At 44.5% G+C, this 22742-nt stretch overlaps 1 protein-coding gene across 1 annotated transcript in view; it reads right to left on the bottom strand.

Moving 5' to 3' along the window:
- Nucleotides 1-18280, bottom strand: part of MSN (moesin) — a 64765-nt gene extending 46485 nt beyond the window's left edge. Inside the window, exon 1 of the mRNA XM_010973655.2 lies at nucleotides 18074-18280. Within this exon, the coding sequence (XP_010971957.1) occupies nucleotides 18074-18085 (12 nt within the window). The 5' untranslated portion in view covers nucleotides 18086-18280. The remainder of the gene's footprint in view (nucleotides 1-18073) is intronic.
- Nucleotides 18281-22742: the final 4462 nt, after the last annotated feature.

Genomic DNA, 22742 nt, shown 5'->3' on the forward strand with positions numbered 1-22742 from the left:
CCACAACATTTCCAAGGCCCTTTTATGAAGGTTCTTCCTTTAAAAGCCAGATGTAGCTGACCAACCCCAACCTCTCAGAGTTGATAGAGTTGTCTTGGCCCAGTTTCCCACAGAATGGGAATATTTCTGAGATGTTTGCCACCATCCCCCTACCCAAAGTGGGGCAGACCAGCCTCCATTGTTGGCACAATATAATATCTCTGAATAAATCATAGACTTTCAGAGCAGGAATGGGCCTCGGAGATTAGCCAAATCAAATCCTTGTAGAACAGACTATGACCCCAAAAGGAGCAGCGGCCTGACCAATATTGCCTTGGGAAGCTAGCAGCAGAGCTCAGACTATAAACTACAGCTCTTCAACTCCAGAAAAACACTCTTTCCACAATTCCCTGATACCCCTTCCACTCGATGACAAGTTGGACCAATGTTCATGTTCCCACCAAAGTAAAAACAAGACCCTACATTAGCTAGGTCTGAGCAGTCTCCAAACAATTCTCACTTCTTAACAAGCAACATCTATGTGTCCAGAACAAGGCAAAGCCAAGTAAGTTACTGGCCCAACCAGGTGGAAAGTTCAACTAGCCTTGAAGGCAGTGGTCTGACATAAGCAAGAAGGGTGACATAGGAAATCAGCTGCAAACCAAGAGTCAGGCCAGGCCCCAAGCAGGCAGGACACAAACAATATGACAGGTGGACATCCATACACAGACTCCAACTACTAGAATTCTCTCTAAAATTTATTCTTCACTCATGATATTTGAGAAGAGACTAAAGGGAGGTTGAGCAACTATTAGAACAGGGGACGGGCCTGATGTTTAAAAGCTGAAACTTCTAGCGTCAGAACTCTGGCCTAACCATGTCTAGAGCTTCAGTCCAGGCCTTTAGGAAACAACTCTTGTCTCCCATTTCCACACCCCACCCCAATGCAGAGTCTAAAACCAAAGTCTTCTGTTTTCCACCCAAGTCCAGGCTCCCTTATTCATTAGCTGAGTAATTTCTACAGAGTCACTTAACCTCTTTGAGCCTCAGTTTCCCCGTATGAAAAAGTGGGGTTAATAATTCCTAAACTGCCAAATGGAGAGAGTTAATAAATATCAAATGAAATAATAATAGTGATAAGGAGGATTTTGATAACCACAATGCATATCACAAATGTAAAGAATTATCAGTATTCTGTTGGGGACTTTTTTTTTTTGGTCCAGACATGGGGTGAGAAAAGCTAGGAACACTGGAAAATAATTGGAGGGTAATGCCAGCCAACCTATAAAGGAACTCCTTCAATTCACATCTGACAGGGCTGTTTTAAAAAACAGGGAACTACTTGAAAGACAGCTAGCTACTCCCTAAACCTACAACTCCCTCCCTGCTTCCTAACCCTAGTATTCCCTTCTCTGGGCTGCTCAACAGGTAGAGATTCCAGGAGCTTGCCCAGAGAGGTCTCTAGTAGTTCTTTCAAAATTTCTTCAGTCTTGCCTCTTCCTGACAAAGGCTAAATCCCAGCAGAATGGGAGGAAGGGAGAACTGTTCAAATCCTCATTAGAATAACAGTCCCTATAGGGTAATCTCACACATGGGTCTTTCCTAGCTCCATTTTTTGAATGGGTGCCTCTCTGCCGATTAATCCCAGGTTTATAAATTTGTCAACCCTACCTGAGTTCACAGCCTGGAGGGATGTTCATAGAGGGCAGAAATGACCTGGGAAGTAGAAGCCCATCACTTTCCTTGCCCAGATGCCAAAGTTCACCATTTTCCTTTCAGTTAAGGTCAGTTATTCACATTACCACAAGAATAATATCCTGTGGATAATTCAGTAGTAGCCATCTAACCACTTTACTTCAACAATTTTTTGGAAATATTTACCTAATTATGTGTTGTTTGGACTATCAGAAGAGCCAAGGGAGTTTGCATTTCCTGGGCTCACATGGCTTAGGACAGCAAGTCCACACATAGCTAGAAAAAGAATGTTTTGTTATGGATATTTGAGAGCTGATTATATGGCAATGCATCACCGGTCCCAAATGGTCTATAAATGATCCTCCACATAAGTGAAGTTATCCTGATAACTGAGGCTTACCGTTTTAAGGGTAACAACCATTGTTAATGGTGAGGTGAAAGTCTTTAATCCACTGACACACTTTACTGCCTTTGTCAACAGTGGCTGTTAAAACATGATTTAAGCTTCTCTGAGCACCTGAATCCTATATGCCTGATTTTCTACAGAAACAACAATCAACGGCTTTCTAATGTTATTGAAGTTTCACATCAACCCTGTGGATGATCATCCCCAACTGTACCAATGAAGAACGGGAGGCTCAGAGAGGTTAAGGGACTTCCAAAGGGTCACATAGCCAATAAATGCTGAAACACAGATATTCCTACAAGCCTGGCCTATAATAAATGCCTGAGGATACTTCAGATCCAAGCCTTCTCAAGTAGCCCAAGAAATTCTTTATAATGTCATTCATTTTCCCTTTTTAGAGTCTGACCTCAGAGCCTTGCTCTCCCTGCACCACAAGGGTTCAGAAAGCTCCAGTCACTCAGAATCTGCAGGCAGCTTCCTGTTTGTCTAAAGGGGAAGGCAATAATGCGTGCAGTGGCCTGTAGGCCTGGCCGAGTCAAGGTCAACCTCTGGTGGCAGAGGCTCCAGGATTAAAGGCTGGGCAAGCAGAAGCTCAGCTCCACCCACTGTGAAAGTCTGGGAACCAGGAAGACAAGAGAAGGGCAGGACATGCCATGAGTGGGCAGAAGACAGCCTGCATTTCTGGTAATCCTGCTTCTCCTTGTCTGGCCTGGTTCCTCCAACATGCTCAATAACCTCAAGCTAGCAAGTTTCTAAGATCAGCAGTGATCACTTGGCTAGCTTTTTTTTCCTAAATAAACCGCATACAGTTGACTCTTGAACAACATGGGTTTGAACTGCACTGGTCTACTTATATGCAGATTTTTTTCAATAAATACCTACTACAGTACTACAAAATGTGCAGTTGGCTGAATCAGTGGTTGACTGAATCCAAGGATATAGAACCAGGGATATGGAGGGTCAACTGTAAAGTTGTATGCAGATTTTTGACTACACAGGGGTTCACGCCCCTCACTTTCATGTTGTTCAAGGGTCAATTGTATTTATTTGCATTTCACAAATCACTATCTTCCTCAACTCTTCAACTGGATGGCTCCTATGACTGAGTGCTCTGCAAAATCCCACCTTCCTGCCACCTGGACAAGATCCCTGGTAAGTATGGGGTGAGGGGATTCAAATCCAGCTTCACTGCTCTTCTTTGGGGAAGAATGGAAAGGCAGGTGCACACCACCAACACACATACACACAAAGCTTCTTTCCTTAACCTCAGATAGCTACAGCAGCCAGAAGTCTTCTGAGGAATATGGTTCTCAGCCAGGTACTGTTTAAAATCAAACTACCCTAAACTGGCAAAACCACAGAAAAGGGAGTGGGCCACATTAAGCACAGGAAAGTGGTTTACCCTACCACCAATCACTTCACTAAGATCACTTAGGCACAGGTGAAGTCACAGAAATCTCTACAAGTGGGGTCTACTGAGCTTGGAAATGGGGACAGCTTTCATCATCCTATCCTTCATCCCAACGGAAGGGTCCACAACTCCCACCTTCTCCAGAAAGCTTTCTCTCTCAAATAGGCAAGCCCTTACAATGGTCTCTTTATTTTCCACTCAACGAAGAATATGGGCCCTTTTCATTTGTGTAGATTTTAACAGTTCCACTTGTTTGATCATTTGCTTATTGATGAGCCCATAAAGATGTTAAAAATATGATTTAACATAAAAAGATAGCCACTACATAGTAAGTTAAAAAAAACAAGTTGCAAAACAGTATAGATTTGTGTTATGTGTATATTTAAAGTTATAAGTGTATAAATGCATTTTAAAAAGAGTCTAAGCTCACATAACTAACTGGTTAATGTTGGTTCTCTCTGGAGAACAGCGCTGGGGCAGAAGACAGGGGATTTTATATTTTTCAGTGCTGTTTTATTTCTTACAAATATGTATTAGTTTCATAATGAAAAATCACAAATCAAAAATTGTAAAATAATAACTGAACCACTATGCTGTACACCAGAAGCTAACAACATTGTAAACTGACTTTATGTCAATAAAAGGAAGAAATAAAAAATACAAAAAAATAAAGTCTGGTTGTATTTAAGTCTGCCCTACCAAAAAGCAAAGACTGTGTCTGTCAACATTCTTTTTATGGTGTCTAGTTCAGCACTGTAAGAACAGATGGAAAAAGTCCTTTAAAGACAAGATGACCTTCAGAGGCTCTTGCTATTTTAGGGCCCCCAACCCTATCTAGTAGGCCTAAACCTGTACCTCCCAAATGCTGGCCACATCCTTCTCAGGAGTGGGTGGGAGGAAGAATACCTCCATTGCTCCCCAAATTAGCCTACCTTGATTAAAACATGCCCAAATCTGCAAAGATATGCAGCTCTGGGTCCTGAGACAGCCTGGTGGTGGAGGTGGTGGTGACAACAGCATCAACAGCAGAACACGGCTGCTGGGTGCCCCAACATGATGATCTACGGGATCTCCCTGCTGTCCTCCCTGATCTGTGTCTGGCCCTACCCATCTCTGAGCAAAGAAACCAACTCAATCCTTAAACCGCGGGAGCACAAACCTCTCAGGTTTAGATTACACAATGCAGTCCTGCCTGCTGGCCATGCCACGTACAAAAATTTAAACATTTTCAAAAACTAGGTAATGCTTCAAATATGCACTGTAGGGCCAAACTCTGGGTTGCTTCACAAAGGCAGATAGAAATGCTTGCATGGCTACCTGTTAGAATCCATTAAAACCTTTGATTTGAATATTCTCCCTTGGCGTGAACACTACTGTATTGTGTGAAGACTTGGGAAAAGGGAATGGAAATTGGCTATGAACAAGCTGGTCACTCACAGGTAAACAGGCTTTTCAAGGTGTACAAGAGGGACAACTCTTCCCCATTGCTTGGCAATACTCAGCTCCATTCTGCCAGGGCCCAGGTGGGTCCACGTTAGGTAATTTCCAGTGAGCCACTGAAATTGTTCTTTGGCTTTCTAGTAGACCTAGCCAAAGGAATCTGTGCAAGACAATTCCAGCTTGACAACAGTAGCTATTAATGTATCTGTTCAACAAATATTTGCTGAGTATCTCCTCTATGCCAGGCACTATGCTAGGTACTGGAGATGCAGTGGGTAGTGGGAAACTGTCCCTGTTCTCATAAACTTTACATTCTTAGTGGGCTAGGCTGATAGAATGAAAAGAACACACTCCTGAGAGTCTTGGCTTAAAGACTTGCTTTTGCTCCTGACTCCCACTACAAGACCTTGAGCAGGTCTCCTCCCCTTGTGTTTTATAGCTGACCTACAGATCTTCCATAGATTCAGGTAATTTGCTTCCTTTATAAAACATAAAATCCTGTGGGATTAGGGGTTTTCAAAGGGCCAGGAAAGCAGCAATAAGCCATGAGTAGTATGTGGAGAAAACAAAAATCACACTAGATGGAGGAGAATCTCTATCAAAAGACATTGAATCAGGCTTGGATGGTTCCCCATGAGCTGTTTGCCCAAGACAGGTGGGATGGGCAGGCCTTTGAAGAGCACATAGTCAGTGACAGACACAGAGTCCTGTCCTTCTAACAATACATGGCTGGCTTGCAGCCTGAAGGCCTAGAAGGTACCCAGTTTGACTGCAGTGTCTGTAAATACTTCCACCTCCAGCTGAAGGGATATTAGAAAACCCTCTACTCTAGTACCACTCATGTGCTGCTGAAGAACTGGGGAGAAGGTGGTACGGTACCTTCCTTCCCAGCCACTTGTGGCCATTCTTGAGTAGGGCTGTGCTGGGGCTGTTGAAGCCATGCTGCTCAGGTAAGTGGGGGAGATGGGACTCCCCTGCATACCTCGCACTAAAAGCATCAGGTAGGTGGGCACCTGTGGGAATGCTTGCTCAGGGAAACCATAGCATCTGACATCTTGGTCTCAGAAGCTTGATGGGCAACACACATAGGAACAGAACTTTAAGAGGCCAACTGGAACACAAATTCTGGGGTATCCTGAGCCTACCCCACCTTGTGCCCCACACCTCACAGAGTACTTCCAGAGGCAGATGCATTGACTGAATCATCACCATAAACCTGAGAAGAAGGGTGCTATTACTCTTTCCATTGTATAGATAGGAAACTGAGAGCTGGAATGGTTTGAGAAGTTTGCACTGGTGGGTCAAGGCCAGCAAGACTCTCTCTCAGGCCTCTCCTCCTTATAGGTTCCAATGCACCCTTCCCTTCTCCAAGGTGTATTTTCTCTGTTACTGGTGCCTAGTACATCCTACCAGGTGCTCATCCAACACTGTTAGAGCCTTGACCTACATTACAGCTGCTTCTCCTTTCCACATATGTCACTGACTATAAGCTCTTCAAAGGCTTGCCCATCCCCAACCATCTCCACCCAGACAACAGCCCCTTCTTGAGATGGAAGGAGTTAGAAACTTTCACAATGACAAGTACACTAAAGGAGAAAGCATGGGAGCCCAGATGGCTGCAGTACCATGTGGTAAGGATAATGACAGAAATTCTTACATAGTACAAGTGGGCCCACAAAAGATAGTGCAACTAATACTGGGTGCATTAAAGAAAGCTTCCAGAGGAGGTGACATGGGGGGAAGGTGAAGAGGAGACACTCGACATTTCAAGTTGAAAGAAAAAAACATAGGCTCAAGTTGAAAGATATAAGAGGTATGGCTTACTTGGGGAAACTTGACCCCACAAAGCTATAACATAGCATACAGGTGGGGACAAGTGGAAGCTAAGTGTGGAAAGAGGGCTAGGATGGAGCCAGGTATCCAAGGTCTCTCCATATACACCATGCTAAGGGGTTTAGATTTTTCTTGTTCATATTCACTGCAGTGTTATAAATGGTGGCAAATTCTGGGACTAGTCTAAATGCCCCCCCAAAGGGGGAATGATTAGTAAATGATCACATAGTCATTGACAGAATTTTGTAAAGCCATCAAACTGTTTATTTTTCAAAAGTAAATAGCATTTACTTAAGTTTGTAGTGATATGTTAAATAGGGATAGAAAAGTAAGATTTTGTATGTATCATGCGATTACACCACAGAAAACTAAGGAACCTAAATGAGATATGATAAGAAATACACATAAATAATAATTGCTATGTTAAAATGGTGGCTTTATGGAAGATGTCTCCCTCTATTTGCTAAACTTTGTCATATGCCATGTCAAGTTTTATAAAAAGGGGAACTACAAAAATAAAGAATCACTCTTCTTACATTTGACTCCTTTTTCCTTCTCCCCTTCTCCTTCCTCCCGCTGCTTCCCTACTTTCCCTCACCAACAGTCTTTCTAATCTACCACCTGTGACTGGAATCCTTAACAACAAGGCCCCTAGAAAGGAAAGGCTGCCAGCAAGGTGGCTGCTCCCAGCAGAAGGCTCCTACATGGTCCAGAGGCCATTCCAGCTCGATGCTAGAGAAGAATCTTCCACCCAAAAGCATCGTCCAGCTTTACTAACTAAGACTTCTCTGATTAAACTGCCCTAGGAACTTGTCCCCACAGGAAAGAAGACAGATGCCAAGAAGACTTCTATCTTGCCCTTACTCCAGGAGGCTCAGTGCAGGTGAAGTTCAAGTTGATGGCCAACTCCCAGGTGGCTGAGATACAGCCTGGGATCCTTGATTCACAAGCAAGGACTGTACAAAATGTCAGGAAGGAGGAAGAAGGGTGAAAAACAATCCAGCCAAGGGCACACCATCTCCAGGAACTTGCTTATGCCCCATAACCCATCAGGCCCTCACAGGAAATTCAGAAATCCTTCCTCTTTGATCTACAGGTCTAACACCAAAGGAAGCCATATTCACAAAATGCAGGACCAGTTGAAGTCTGAACACAAGGCTTGTGGCAATCTCCCTCACTAGAAATTCCTCCCCTTCACTCCACCCAAGACCACATCACCTAGCTCTCCCATCCAAAGGCAACACAGACCATCAGTGACTCAGACGGAAGAAGGGGAAGGGGAGCTTAGCAATTTAAGACTCAGCCAAAAGCAATTTCATAACCCTAAGGAGAGGGATGTTGTGGGGGAAGGGAGTAGAGGAAGTTAAATCTCATTTGCAGTTCAGTTTTGGTTTGTTTCTTGGTCTTCCCCTTCCCCACTGGAACAATGACCAATTCAAGGGTCTTCTATTCTTCCTGGAGTCACCAATGACCCAACAGCCAACAAGTATTCTTTGCAGGCTGAACTCCAAGGCCATATACCCAAGGAACTCAGTCAACAGTTGTCTCTCCAAGCCAGGATACCCATCGCAAGCTCTGTGGTAGGTGGACCCAATAGGTCTAAGCAGAACTCACTGAAATAGAGAGGGCTACTTACATAGTGATAGCTGGGAGGTGGGGGATGACACTCCTAATGACATTCTAAAGAAGAAAGGACAACTTCTGCAAACAGTTACTATTCTCTGTTCTGTTATACTCTTTCCAAGAACCTCTTACTATCTTCTTAAAGACTAGGCATAAATAATCAGAATGTCAGAAAAGCTAGTGCCCTCATTTTACAGATATGAAAACTAAAGTCCATAAAAATGCCTTGCCCAAAGTCGCACGGGCAGAGACTGAAAACAAGATATCCTGGTTCAATCTGTTAGTCTTTTCACTAGACCATTTCTACTCAAAAGCATTTTTTAAAAAATCCAGACAGGTACTTCAAGCTGTAAGTTTCAAAAGCTCAGCTCTTCTAAGCTAGGGCTCAGGACTAGGGATAAGAGGCAGAGGGACACTGGACCAGCCCACTCAGGAAGGCCAAGTGAGAAGCCTAGGTGTACAAAAGGTGCACATAAAGAACTTACCTACTGGAAGGCTTTAACCTACTCCAAAGGAATAGTTTCAAATGCTGAGAGCCCCACCCACCCCACCCTACCCCAACACTCTGAGCCTTTTCAGGCAAAGTAATACTACTCTTAGGCTATCAGAGATCTAGGTAAGAAGCTAGAGAGAGGTGACCAGGCAGGGTGAAGAGGGCAAGGGGAGATAAGAAAGCAGGGTGGAGAAATCACAGTCATTCCAGAGCTCTCCCATCTTCCTCTCCCTTTTCTCATTGCCCCCTTCACCTCATCAAAGAGCTTCACCTCCTGCTCTAAACAAGCCCTAAACAAGCAGAAAGAAAAGCCTGCAGGTGGCACTATATAAACTTGAGAAAGGTATCCCCTGTACCAAAGGAGAACAAGTTGAGGTAGCAAAGGCATTTGAGGGGGGAGAAAATAGCCAAATAAGGCATACTTGACTGGTAAGGAATCATCAGGAAAGGTTCCAGAAGCTGACGTCGTGGGGAGGAAGCCTTTAGTCACTGGTTTCCTCTGGCAACTGGCCTAAGGCCAGGAGGCAAACTCCTAACCTTAGGAAAATGCCCAAGCTGTGGCAGACAGAAAGGAAACTAAGGCTAAATTTTCCCCAGGCCCTCTTCAGGTCCCACTGGAGCACCTCTCCAAGTACCAGCAAAGAGGTGTGGTATAACCCTGAAGCAAAGCAGCAGATGTTCTCACCACACATTTGCTAGATCCACCATGGCCCAGGTGCCAAGAAGAGTAAGGAACCTGGGAAAAGGGGCTTTACTCTACTCCAGTTACATATTTCTGGTATTGTTGATATTTTCAAGTTAAAAGAAAAAAATTCAAAGACAAAAATGGTAAGTGACTTTTGTTCTCAACAAGGGAATTCCTGTGGGTTAGTCAAGCTCCCAGGAATATCTGCAAGGATGTTTGGAGAGAAGTTTTAGCTCACTTAAAACACTTGGAGATAGCAAAGATTTGTACAACTTAATTAATGACACCTAAATTGCCAATTATCTTGACCTCCACCTTCCAACTCTATACCACATAACTGTCAACCCCAGTTAAAGATTACAATAGGTAAGGGCCTCTTGGTATACTTCATCTAACCTACAGGCTTTCTGAAAAACACAGAGGGGTGGGAGGGGAGATGCACAGATTAGACCAAGACAGTAAGATCAGGAGCCTTATCTAAACGTACTTCACTGGAGAAAAGCAAACCTTGATCTTTCCCAGGTATTTAAGGGAGGCCAGGACTAAAGAGAGGGAAGGAAATGCTGACCAAGCTTGACAGGTAAGCCTTATTCCCCCTCCTAGGCCCTGGCCCCATCACCTCCCAGATATATATTCAGGAAAGGATTTTTCAAAATTATACTTTATTATGTATGACCAAATGCCCACATCTAAACTTTTCTCTCATTAGGCCCTGATTGATACCCTGGCCACATAAAATAGCTATCAAACTCTCACAAAGTGGAAGAGTCACCAGAGACAGGAAGATATTTCAACCTTCGAAGTCACCCATCACAGGAGCTACCTGGCAAAACCTTACTACTAAACAAACACAGGGGTAGGTCACCATACCAATGGCCTAGGAGCTGTGTTAACCCTTACCTTATATCACAACAAGCCCACTGAAAGGAGCATCAAATCTAGTTCTATCATCAGGCACAGACAAAGAGCTGTGCTTTTAAAGTCACCCAAAAGGCCCTTTCTCTGAGTTTAAGGCCCAGATACTGCAGCTGGGTCCTGGCCGGAAAATGCCACACTCCTCAACCTATCACAATCACACGCTAAAGAAATCCTCCCCTTATTTCCATCCTTTCTCAAAGACCTATCTCATAGCAAAGCCACCGAGAGAACTGAAAGCTGTTTTTAGGTTGCTGGCCTAAAGAGAGTATGCACTAAGCTCTACTCCTTGGTTTAGTTCACATGGAAACACGAAGGAAAGAGCCTCTCAGATACACACTTGGGCAACAGAGACACAAAAAAATTTGTTTTAGTTAATTCATCCATTTCTGGAAAACCCAAGGTACAGTCTACCCTAACACACCCCTTCAGAAGGGGTTTGCCAATTAAGACAGGACTGTTGGCTCCAAATGACCCTAGAAAGAGCAACTTGGTCTATGCTCGCATGTAGTCTGTGGCTCCCCTTTAAACAATCGGCACATCAAGCCTTCCTTCATTTCAGACAAACTCAACTTTCAAGAGAGCGCTGGCCTAGGGCCACCTGGTTTACAACCACGCACCAAAACCACATCACTGCTTCACCCAGAATAGCCACTGCCCCCAAGTGTACACATCCTTCAAGACCCGTTTCATGTCCCAATAAACTCTCTTCTTCTAAAAATCTACAGAAAATTCCGCCTAAAGTATATATTTTTCTCAAACTGTTTTTAAGTGAGTTAGCCCTAAATCTCCAGCTAAATATGAATTCTATGAAGGCAGCAATTGTATCCTCCATTAATTTATTTGTGTCCCAGTCATAGTAAATAGCAACCACTCAATAAATGGTGAGAATGCAGCTGCCTGCCTTCTTTCTCACCCCCTCCTACCCAGCACGTGGTTGGGCATATAGTAGTTCCCTAAATAACTAATAATAACTAACATTTGCATAGCACTTATTGGATGTGAGGCACAGTTCTAAGCACTTTATAATAACTGCTTCATTTAATCCTTACAACAACCCAACGAGATAGGCACTACTATTATCTTCACTTTGCAGTTGAAGAAAATGACGGACAGAAGTTAAGTAACTTGCCCAATGCTACAAAACTAGTTGGTCATAGAGCTGGGATTTGAATCCAAGCAGTTTCAGAGTCTGTGCTTTTCACCAATACTGTATGCTCCCTTTCTGTAAAGACCTGAAAAGTCCTTTTTGGCTAGCTACCTTCACTGGGCTTGGCCTACAAAACCTACAGGTGAATAGTGAGAGTTAAGACCAGGTGACTCTAGCCTGGATCCAAATGGTTGCAACAGCAGCAAATATGGTCACTACAGGGGAATAAAGTACCATAATGTCCTTCTAACTCAAGGAGCAGGTCAAGCTGGGGCACTGAGTCAGAATACAAAGAAGTCAGAGCTCAAAACTGTAAATGGCAAAGAGAAAGCGGGGAATTTAGGTAAGGGGCAGGCAGGAAGAGAAAAAAGTCATTCTGAGGCCCCAGAAGAACTGAGTCACCCACTGACTGAAACCTGCTATAGCAGAACCTATTTAGGGGAACTCCACTGTGGCTATATTCTTAATGTAATCACCACAGGGCCAGTTCTCTGGAAGTCTACGTCCCCTGGGTGAAAAGAGTCATCCTTCCAAGGCAGGCAAGTCCAGTGAGAGGCCACTAACTTGGGAATCGGGAAAGCAAAGTTCTCCTTTCAATACTATTACTAACTTTCTGTAATCCTGAACAAGGTAGCTAACCTTTCTAAGTATGAATATGGAAAAGAAAGAACTTCATAAAAATTCTTATGACAACGAGGCCTCAAGCAGGAAACATGGCTAGTCTCCTCTCCTTACCTACTCAGTGCACGCATCTGCTTTCTACCACCCTTCAAAGCCAAAGCAAAATACTTAACTCCTGGGAGGTGCTATAAAGAATCCCAACAGTAAGTCGAAACCATCTCCATTATCTCCATAAAAAGTAATCTCTGAGATCAGCTCTACATACTCAGGACTTGCTCTTCCCAGGACCATATTAACACTATGGTTAAGTCACCCACAGTACAGAGGGAATAAAAACACTGAGCACCCTGCAGTGAATGCCATTTAAAAAGGCAGACATTCAAAATTCTTCCCCTAATCTGGGGACCAGGCAAGCTGGATTTTACTCCCAGCCTTATCACCAGTTCATTCAAATCATTTCTCTTTCCTGGGCTTTGGTATCCCTAATCTAAAACATAAACTAAATGAACTAAAAAGTTTAAGGCCAGCTCAGTTGCTCTGTGATTCAAAACACTCCTGTGAGAAACCTAGACCATCCAGAACAATCAGCTAAATGGGAAGCTTAAGGCTGAGGAACCTCTGGGTCTTCATAAATGCAGATGCGTTTGAAATGTTGCATCCCACAACAGCTAACCCTCAGCTCACTGGTGGTAAATACCTTAAGAGGTTGGTTTATGCCTACCAGCTCCTCACTGTCTACCACTGTATCTAACTACCACACTCAAGAGGTTATTTGAAGCACAACTCAGGGAGAAGGGGGTTATGCTACAGGCAAGCAGTGAGAAGAATGGGGGGCATGAGGTCTTCAATGTTTGACTGAGGCTCTTCAGCTCTTCAGTCAAACTACAGCCTTCACAATATAGTCTCAGCTGGCTTTCTTCTTATTCCACAGTAAGGAAAGATGTAGCCCTTTCTCCTCCATAGACTTAAGAAGAAACGGCCAAGAATACTCATGCCAGTGTTCTTTTCAGAACTACTAGTGAGACAAACTGACTCCCAAGCTAGAAACTCTCTATTCTGATCTTAGTACCCAGGAAGAAACAGCACTCCAGAGGTATATGGGATAAGAAGACACTTTAGCAAGTGCTGTTCAGCTTTGTATTCCCAGCAGAGCCTAGCACACTGGTACACAGAAGGCATTCAAATTTAAAGGAAAAAATATCTGAAGGGATAGAAATACAAATGGGAGGCTTGAGGCTGTACCATCAAGGCTTTCAAGAACATCAGTACTGGAAGGGTCCCTAGAGTGTATCCATTGCTAGTATAGTCCATTCATGACAAGCAGGAAAGACTGAGGGCCTGAAGAAAGAACTTGCCTAAAGGTCCACTTCATTTGGATCATTTTACTGAGTACAAGGAAGATGTTCTTCTTACATGGAAAGAAAAGAAGAAAAATTATCAGGTCAGTGTTACCTGTCATTTTCCAACATCCACCTTCCAAATCAATGGAGTCCTGAGCTAACCCTACAACTGATTGCTACTGTACCACAAATCAGAACCTGGAACTGAAAAGCTTTTCAGCTCTATCAAGGATGAAATAGGAGGAGGGAAGAACAGCAAAACTAGTCAATCATGACAAGATCACCTCCTTCATTTGGCCAATAGACTGCCCCAAAGGAGACCACCTTTGTAATGGCTTTTTTGGGGGTGTAAAAGAATGAAATGGGACAGCAGGGAGAAAATATTATGTCTTAGGAAAGATACACATGATAAACTCAGTTCTATCTTTGAAAGATCAGAAACAGACTGTATCAAACCTGTAATGATGCCAATTTTCAGCAACTCTAGCTGTGAAAGGCCCAGTCCTAGTAGTAATGATAGCCAGATAGCCTCCCCTCTGAGGACCTTGAGTCTTGAAATTTCAGTAAAGGGGACTCCCAGGAAGATACAAATGAACCTAGATATACTGTTGCCAAGTAACACTACTAGAACAGAATTCAGAATAAATGTAGCTGACATCTCATCTTATCCAGAGAAAATTGGAATTAGAGTCAGAAAATAAACCAGATGACCTCTAAATGTCCCTTCCAGCTCCACCATTCAGTTAAGCAATCTCCTGAGAGGAAGAAGAAAGAGAAAAGTAAGAAGAACTTTAAAACAAGTTATTGTTATAGGCAGCTGGATAATAATGAAGAGTTAGTAGACTAGTGATCAATACCATCTCTGTCACCCACACAGAGCAACTTTTCCTTCTCCAAGTCTAATATAATAGAGTATAGATTAGTTAGTACCTTCAAGGGTCCCACAAAGGCTCTCCTGCGCCACTAAACCCTCTCTGCTCAGAGAACTATTCAAAGAGAAGCCTAAAGGAAATCTCCAAGATGGTTCCTGCTCTATCATCTAAACTTTTAAAAGGGCGAAGTGAACTGGAGAACCAAAGAAGTGGACAGATGCAGGATCTAAAGAGTCAATCCCTCTTACATAACCTCCATTCCTGCTCCTTTGTCCACCCTTGAAGTCTGCAGGCAGAGCTGATTCAAGGGTTAAAAGACTGAGATTCTGTCTCCTATTCACCAAGTATCACTTTAGATTCTGCCTCCTATTCACCAAGTATAACTTTAGTGCCACTCGAGTGGCTCAAGCAATGCTAGGAATGGCAGGAGAATAAACAGTCCACACAGCCCCTGTTAAAATTTAGCTGGATACAGACCCAGAAGCCTTCAGAGAGTTTAAGGAGCTGGGCTCCTTCCATCTGCTCATAAGTTTGGCCCCATCAATGACCATTTGATCACCCTTCCCCCAACCTGTTGAGCTAGGGCTAATAACCCAGCAAATTAAAGAGGTTTTACCAAGACTGATCATTTAACTAAGGCCCAGATTAAAATCCTAGCTTTGCTACTGACTTGCTGCATCATCTAGGTCAGTCTCTCTCTATATGTGGGTCTCAGTTTCCTCATCTATACAATGAGAACAACTGGACTTGACAGTTGTGAAGAGCCTTTTCAATTCTAATAAACCAAAAACTCAAGAACACCTTGAAAATTCAAAACAATCACTTTTTAGGGAATCCAAGAAAAGTCCCAAAGACTTTGTGATCTTAAAAAGAAAAAAGAGGGTTGAGAGGAGAAAGGAAGAAACCTTTTTTTTTTTTTAACACAACTGTCTTATCACCAGAAAGTATAGATGTCAGTTAATAAGTTTCTTCATTCTAGCTACTAAAAGAGACTCAGAAAACTGGGAACTTGAAGTAGAATCCAAGAATTGTAGTGCAGAGGGGCATGTTTTAATGTATTTAAAGGGAACTGAGTAACTAAGGGAGACAATTGGCTGTAAGAGTGAAACAACACTGGAGATACTGTAGACATGTTTCATATGAATGAATGAATTTGATTTTTCCACTACCCTTCCCTGTCTGTCATACTCCAAAAATAACCTAAAGCACACTTGTGAAGAAAGAATGGAGAATAAGGAATTGCCTTCCTTCATTAAAGGTACTAGCTGGTATGCAGTGAACTAGAGTGTGCCCCTGAACACCTCAGCATTGGAATAAGAAATGAGAAAAGTAACAGGAGGCACCTTGTGACACTTCCAGCTCTCACCAGGAAGACCACACAAATTCCAACATTGGTTACTTTGCCCAAATCATCCACTTCCTTTTATCTGAGGACCAGAAAGTCCTGAGAATAGGAGGCAATTTGCTTTGAGCAAGAGAGGGGACTCAACTTCAAGAGTCCTTCACTGATTCAGCATAGAGGGTAAATGGGTCAATGAACATCAAAAAGCATAGACCCCCCCCATCTTGGTTCTGTCACCATCCGCCCTTAGGTAATAGGTCCTATCCTATAGGCCTAAATATTCTCATTAGTTGAGAGACAGAGAAATGTACTAGATAGATAGTGTCTGAGGTCCCTTTCAAGTTAAGATTCAATAGTCTTAATAGGCATGTTATAGTTGTTTTCCCTAAAAATTGATCAGTCCTTGAGCTAAACATCATGGAAAACCCTCCAAAGCTTCCAGGCTATGAAAATTCAGCCCTCTCTTTCCAACTTGATTCAGTTTTCAGTCAATCTGCATAAAAATACTTCCAGTAAATATTTAGGTACTTTCAGTACCCTAGGCCTGATCTCAAACAGGTCATACTCCAGTCTCTCTACATAGCCCGCAAAGATCACCATGCTATCTTTTGTACTACTTCCAACTGAAGTGGGATGGTTAAAATGACTTTGAGACGATTTCCAGGACCATCAAGTTATGTTTAAATGAGAGCTATTTCAGAATCAAGGATAAGAGATGCCACTAGAGAAGAGAGGTTGTGGGGCACAGTTTATTCCCAGAGATCTAGCCACTTAATTATGCAAAGCCACATCTGAAACGGAGTCAAGGAGTCAATCACAGAGATATAAACCCAAAGAGAGGCTCCTAGAAGTATCTTTATAATCCTCTGTGAAGGCAGAAATAGTGGGTTTTTTGCCCTCTCTTTTCAAAACCATTCTTTCAGTTTGTGTGTATGTGGGGTGGAGGGAGTGTGGAAAAGCTCTATGTCATAAAACCATGAGCAGTTGTAAAGAGAGAGATGGTAGAAGTATATACTTGTTGAAAACTTGGTGTTTCTGAAGGACAGGGTTCTGGAAAGGCAAGAATGACTTAGCAGTAAGGCAGGAACACAGCAACGTGGCAACCAAAGCTCAGCACACACCCAAAGAACTGGGCTCCCCACTCCTCTCTTTCAGAAACCCTCAGCCCTCCTCACTATCTCAGATCTACAAAGCTCAGGCAGGCCTAGGGAGAAGAGTCCAGGAGAAATGCACAGCCTAGGCCAGTGCAACAAGCTGCTTGGCCTAAGGGACTCAAGCCAGGGTGGTCACCCGGCCTTCCTGAGCAAGGGAAGGGCCTCAGCAGCCATTTGGCATGACTTGCACAAAAGCAAGCAGGGCTCATTATTCAGACACACCCCTCCCCCCTCCCTCCTGGGCATCCGGCCCCCTAGGCCCCGCTCCCGGGAGGCTTCTGTACTTCTCATAACAGCCAGTGGGGTAGAGAGACCAGATCCTAGAAGCTACCACCACTCTAGAAAGGTGTGGCCCCACAAGGAGAGAATCCACATCTCACAGAACAGTCCAGAGGGGCTAAGAGGAAATAGAGAGCCAACCTCAGTAAGTAATGGGAAAAGCAGGGAGTGGAGAGGAGGAAGAAACCAGTCTTCTCCCCTGGGAGGTAGGGCAGACGGTCTCTTTCTTTAGACTGGTGCCTAGCGAAGTGTTAGCCACTCCGGGTAAAAACAAGCAGCCTCGATGAGTTCCCTCCACAACTCTCTCCTTCCCTCCTAGAGGGAAACAGCTGAAGGCACCTGGGGTGGCTGTGGGAAAGGTAAGCGGGGGTGCGGGATCCGCCCTGAGCAGCTCCCACCCTCCCCCTTGCTTCTCGAGTCCCATGGCCCCTCCTGGACAGTGGCAGCATTGCCCCATAAAGGCGCCAACTCCTGGACTGGGCTAAGTGTTCTCCTCTGGACCAGAGTCCTCTCCCCAGCGCCGATGGCCCGTCTGGGCCAAGAGACCTTGGGCCCCCAGGAAGCCTTCCCTACTGTCGCATTCCAGCCACAAGGAACTGGAATCTGAGAATGAGGCTGCCCCCGCCCGGGCCACACTTTTACCCCCCGGACCCCCTCAACCCGCGAGGGCGCGCGAGACCCGGACTCCACCCCCACCCCTCTCCACGCCAGGCCTCAGCAGAGGGCGCGGCACTGCGAGCGGGCGGGTGGCTGGCCAAGCCCCCAGCCATCAGTAAGGGGCTACGAGGGTCCACTAGAGCCCCTGGGGCCCGCAGCGCCCACCCCCTGCACTCACGGTCTTGGGCATGGTGGCGGCGGAGTTGGCGAAGTTTGGCTGGAAGCTGTCGGGCAGCGCTGAGCAAGCAGTACACACGGCTCGAACTCCAGGGACTGGGGGCTCGGATTGGGTCTCTCGCTAGCGCTGGGGCGACTGCTGCGCTTCCTGCTAACGGGCCACGACTTCACAAACCCCACCCAGGAAAGAGCCGCCCCCGTCGCGCCGCCCGCTCCTTTATGTGGCGGGGCTTCCGCGCCGCTCCCCGCCCTCGCGCCCGCCTTCTTGCCGGCCGCCGGCCTTGCCCCGCCCAGCCCAGCCCTGTCCAGCCGGGCCACACCAGCAACTTGGGGTCCAGGCTGGGCTTGGGGACCCCAATAGGGGGGTCATCCCCTCACCCCGGCCCACCATGACCCCCTCCCACCCCCTTCACAGCCCCTGGCCCTCCGCATCCGCGCCACCCGGCCCCACCCCCAAGTAGGGCCGGGCCCTAGGCCGCACCCTGCAAAGAAGCTTACAGCCCTTGACTGCAACTTTCCACTAATGGGGAGCTCACTACCTATAAAAACTACCCATTCCCTCTCAAGATGGCTCTGACTCTCAGAAAGTTCTTCCCGTGTGTATTTGAACTCCACTTCTCTGTGGTTTCGCCTGTGGATCTAAGTTCTGCTCCTTGAGGTCACGCGAATCCCCTGCTCTCCCTAACAACTCCTCAGAGATTTGAAGATCCCATATCCCCGTGAAACTTCTCTTGGCTAAACTGCCTCAGCTCCTCCAACACTTCATCAGTTCTCTTCCGTAGGACACTACATCCCTTTCCCCACCATATTTTGTCCCCATCCTTGCTCAAGTCTCGTTTTTGTCAGAATTGGACTCACTTCCCCCATATCTGTTCTCTATTCATTTTCCTTCCTTCAAATCCCGGTCTCTACCTTCTTCAAATCAACGCCCTGATCCTTTAGACCCCTCCTCCACCACATTCACAGATCTACCAGATTCACTTTCTGATTAGGCTATAATTCCTTCAGGTTGGTTGCACCCCCAGTCCACTCCTTTGTGATGTGTCTGCCAACCTCCTTTCTATTTCTTGTCAAGGTCACAGAATCCCAAGACAGAGGTGTTCTAGACTGTAGCAATTATGTGGTTGAGTTTTAGTTTGAAAGTGATCAGCCATAGTCCTTTTTTTTCTCTCCTATCCACTGGCAATTATGCAGAGGCATGGTCTGAGTATCCTCTGTGCAGCAGGGCAACACATACCTCAGGGATGATGAGCCAGCCTGGGGCAGTGAAAAGGATATTTGAGAGAAATGGTCAGGACACCTGGCTTTTAGTCATAGCTTTGCTATTAACTCACTCTGTGACCACTACATAGCCTTGGGTAAGTCCCTTTTCCCTTTTCTGGGCTTGAGTTTCCCCTTCTGTAACAAGAAAGGGCTGGACTCCTGGGCTTCCAAGGTCCTTTCCCACTATAACATTAAAAAAGAATAAGAATGGAAGTAGACTCCCTAGGACAATAGATGAGTCTATCAGGATTCCATAAAGACTGGCCTCGCATTTGCTCTCAGGAATCAGCAGTCCTATTCTCTACTCCTCTGCTTTCCCAGCTCAACAGTGTCTGTGTGCCAATGTGCCTCAGTTTCTCTCACTGCTGCTGAGATTCATCGATGTACGCTAGGGTAGACAAAGTTCCCTGCCCACTATCTTCCTGAGCTGACCATTGACCCGAGGAAGAGAAGAATTCCCCATAAAGCCCCAGCAGCATGGGTAGCAATGGCATCCAATCACATTCCTTGACATTGCCATGGCCCTTTTCTCCCAGAAGTTCAAGGAACTCACTAATTCCCTCATTCATATTCTCCTAGAGCCCACAGGGGCCTGGAACTAGGCTAGGTGCCTAAAGGGGGAGGGGAAGTTGATTGGAAATGCCAATTTTTGTTATCCATCCTGGAAAATGGAAATCCCCTGTGTGTCTTTCCCCACATCCCATGCCAACATCCCCCCTCCCCACCAAACACACACACACAAGAAAGCTGGTTAGGGAGTGTCAAGCATTTGAATACAGTATTAAAAGGGAAAGGAGACACAGGAGTCTGAGTGTGGGAAGGAAGGTCAAAGGGTAGGGAAGCTAAGAAGGTTGATGGAAAGAGGGACTGAGAGAGAAGGAAGTGGTTGGCTCCCTCGGAAGGAGAAGGGTGGGAAATGAATGGAAAGCATACTCAGAGACTGTTTAGTCTAGCCCACATTCAGGCCAAAGGAACTGAGGATCTGAAAGAGGAAAGAACCTACCCAAGTGTGGAGGATGGATTCAGGGGTAACAGAAAAGACAAAGAGCTCAATTAAGCTGTTGCCATAACACAAGCAAGAATTTCTGAAGGCTAGAATCAGGAGGGTAAGGCCGCCCCCACCCCCACTTTGCCAGACAGAAGCTGGTTATGGTGATTATGGTCAAGCAGCTGGACATGGCTTGAAGGTTATACTTGAAACCCTCTGGCTAGGAGGAACCCATATTTGGTATCTCCCTGTCTCCAAAGCAGAGTGGAGGAAGCTAAGGTGCTGTCTTGTTCTTCAAAATGGCCAGGGAAACACACCTTTGTTTCTTACCTCTTTGTGAAATACTTCATGCCTATATGGCCAGAACTTCAGATCTCCCTCACCCACCCCAAACCCTACCTTGATCTCCTGTGAATTGAGTTACCTCAGTCTTCTTGGGATCAGATTAATCCTGACAATTAGGTTTAGATCTGATGAAGTTTATATCAGTGTTTGTGGAGGGAAGACATGGGAATAAGGGCTAAACATCCTTATGTATTTTGGCTACCCTAGGTAAAGGAAGTAAGAAGTATGAAGACACTTGGGTTTTTAGAAGAACTGAAGGGAGGAACAGGCAAGTTTTTTTTTTTTTTCAAGCATGAAAGGTAGGTGAGGGCCAGTATGAAAACAGGGTGACATAAGGACATTCTGGAGCTGGAGTCCAAGGAAGCTGGGGGGATCTGAATTAGATGGTAGGAGATACAAAAGGAAAAGATTTGACCTGAGCTTTAGGACCAGCCATGGGGTCTTAGTGGAAAGGCTCAGGATTCCTAGAGGGGGCTGGGACTGTTTCAGAGCTGCAGCAAGCCTGGATCTCAGAATCAAGGAAATGCCAAGCAGGAACTGCATAAGGCTGATTTATGTGAAAGCCTATGCCAAACTCAAGAGAGAAATGAGACTGGACTTGTAATCACCTCCCACTTAAGATATAAGCTCACTGTAGTAAAGAAGCTTCTGCATTCTAAATGGCATTCCTCTTTCAGAGGACACAAGAGTACAGGAGAGGCAATATCAGAGGGGAACTGGGTAGGGAGCAGTCCTGAATCCCAGGAATACTTTGAATAAAGAAGCACTCCTCCCCAATCCATTGGATGTTGGCATTTGAAAGTTCCCCACCACTGAGAACTTTCTGAGGGCTGCTTTTCATTTTTATCAGTGTTGGAAAATCCTTCTTTACATCTAAATTAAATCTCTTCTGCTTCACTCAACACAATTGCTCTTGGCTGATGCTTGGGTAAGGAATTACCTAAGCCTCAGATTTGCTCTTCTCCATTCACAGAAAAGAAATGTGGCAGAGAGAGGAGTACAAACATAAGTGTAAGGCTACACACTCATAGTCTTTCTCTCTCTCTTTTCCTTTCCCTGGGTCAGTAGCTCAAGCACTAATCTAGCTGTTCCCTTTATACAAACAAGAGAATAATCAGAAGAATATATTGTTGTCTCTCCAAAAGGAAGAAGTCCTCTTGGTATAATATGGCTAAGAGCACAAACTGCAGCAGTAAAGAAATCTTGCTTTTAACCATCCTCAATCTTCCATCCACTTTTGGGAAACAAAAGTTAGAGTTTGGGTAAAATGTGAGAAGATAACATTAATGAGAAACTTATCATATGCTGAGCAGTAGGGAGGCCATTTCAATATATAAAAAGAAACTTCAGGGGTAGAAATGAGGAAATTATTTACAAAACAGAAACAGACTCACAGACATAGAAAACAAACATATGGTTACCAGTGGACGGGAAGGGATAAATTGGGAGTTCGAGATTTGCAAATACTAACAATTATATATAAAATAGATAAACAAATTTCTACTGTATGGCACAGGGAACCATATTCAATATCTTGTAGTAACCTATGGTGAAGAAGAATATGAGAACGAATGTATGTATGTTCCTATGCGACTGAAGTATTCTGCTATGCACCAGAAACTGACACAACATTGTAAACTGACTGTACTTCAATAAAAATATATTTAAAAAATAATAAAATAAAATAGATAAACAACAAGGACCTACTTATAGCACAGGGAACTATATTCAATATCTTGTAGTAACCTATAATAAAAAAGAATATAAGAAAAGAAAACAAAAACAAAAAACAAAAATAAAAAGGAAAAAGTATGAAAATGAATATATGTATGTGTATGTATGCCTGAAACATTATATTGTATATCAGAAATTGACACAAGATTATAAATTGACTATACTTTAATAAAAACTAAATAAAAAAATTTTTAAAAAAGAAATGAGTCTCTAAAAAGTTATCTGAAAGTCTATTTGTTGATGGTGGGACAGGAATTTGGGCCCGGGTCTTGTGAGTCCACCTTCTTACCACTAGCCTGACCCGTGACCTTCTCAGTCCCAAGCTGGGACCAGACAAACC

The sequence above is a fragment of the Camelus bactrianus genome, chromosome X (assembly GCF_048773025.1).
Source record: "Camelus bactrianus isolate YW-2024 breed Bactrian camel chromosome X, ASM4877302v1, whole genome shotgun sequence".
In the NCBI taxonomy this organism is placed as follows: Eukaryota; Metazoa; Chordata; class Mammalia; order Artiodactyla; family Camelidae; genus Camelus; species Camelus bactrianus.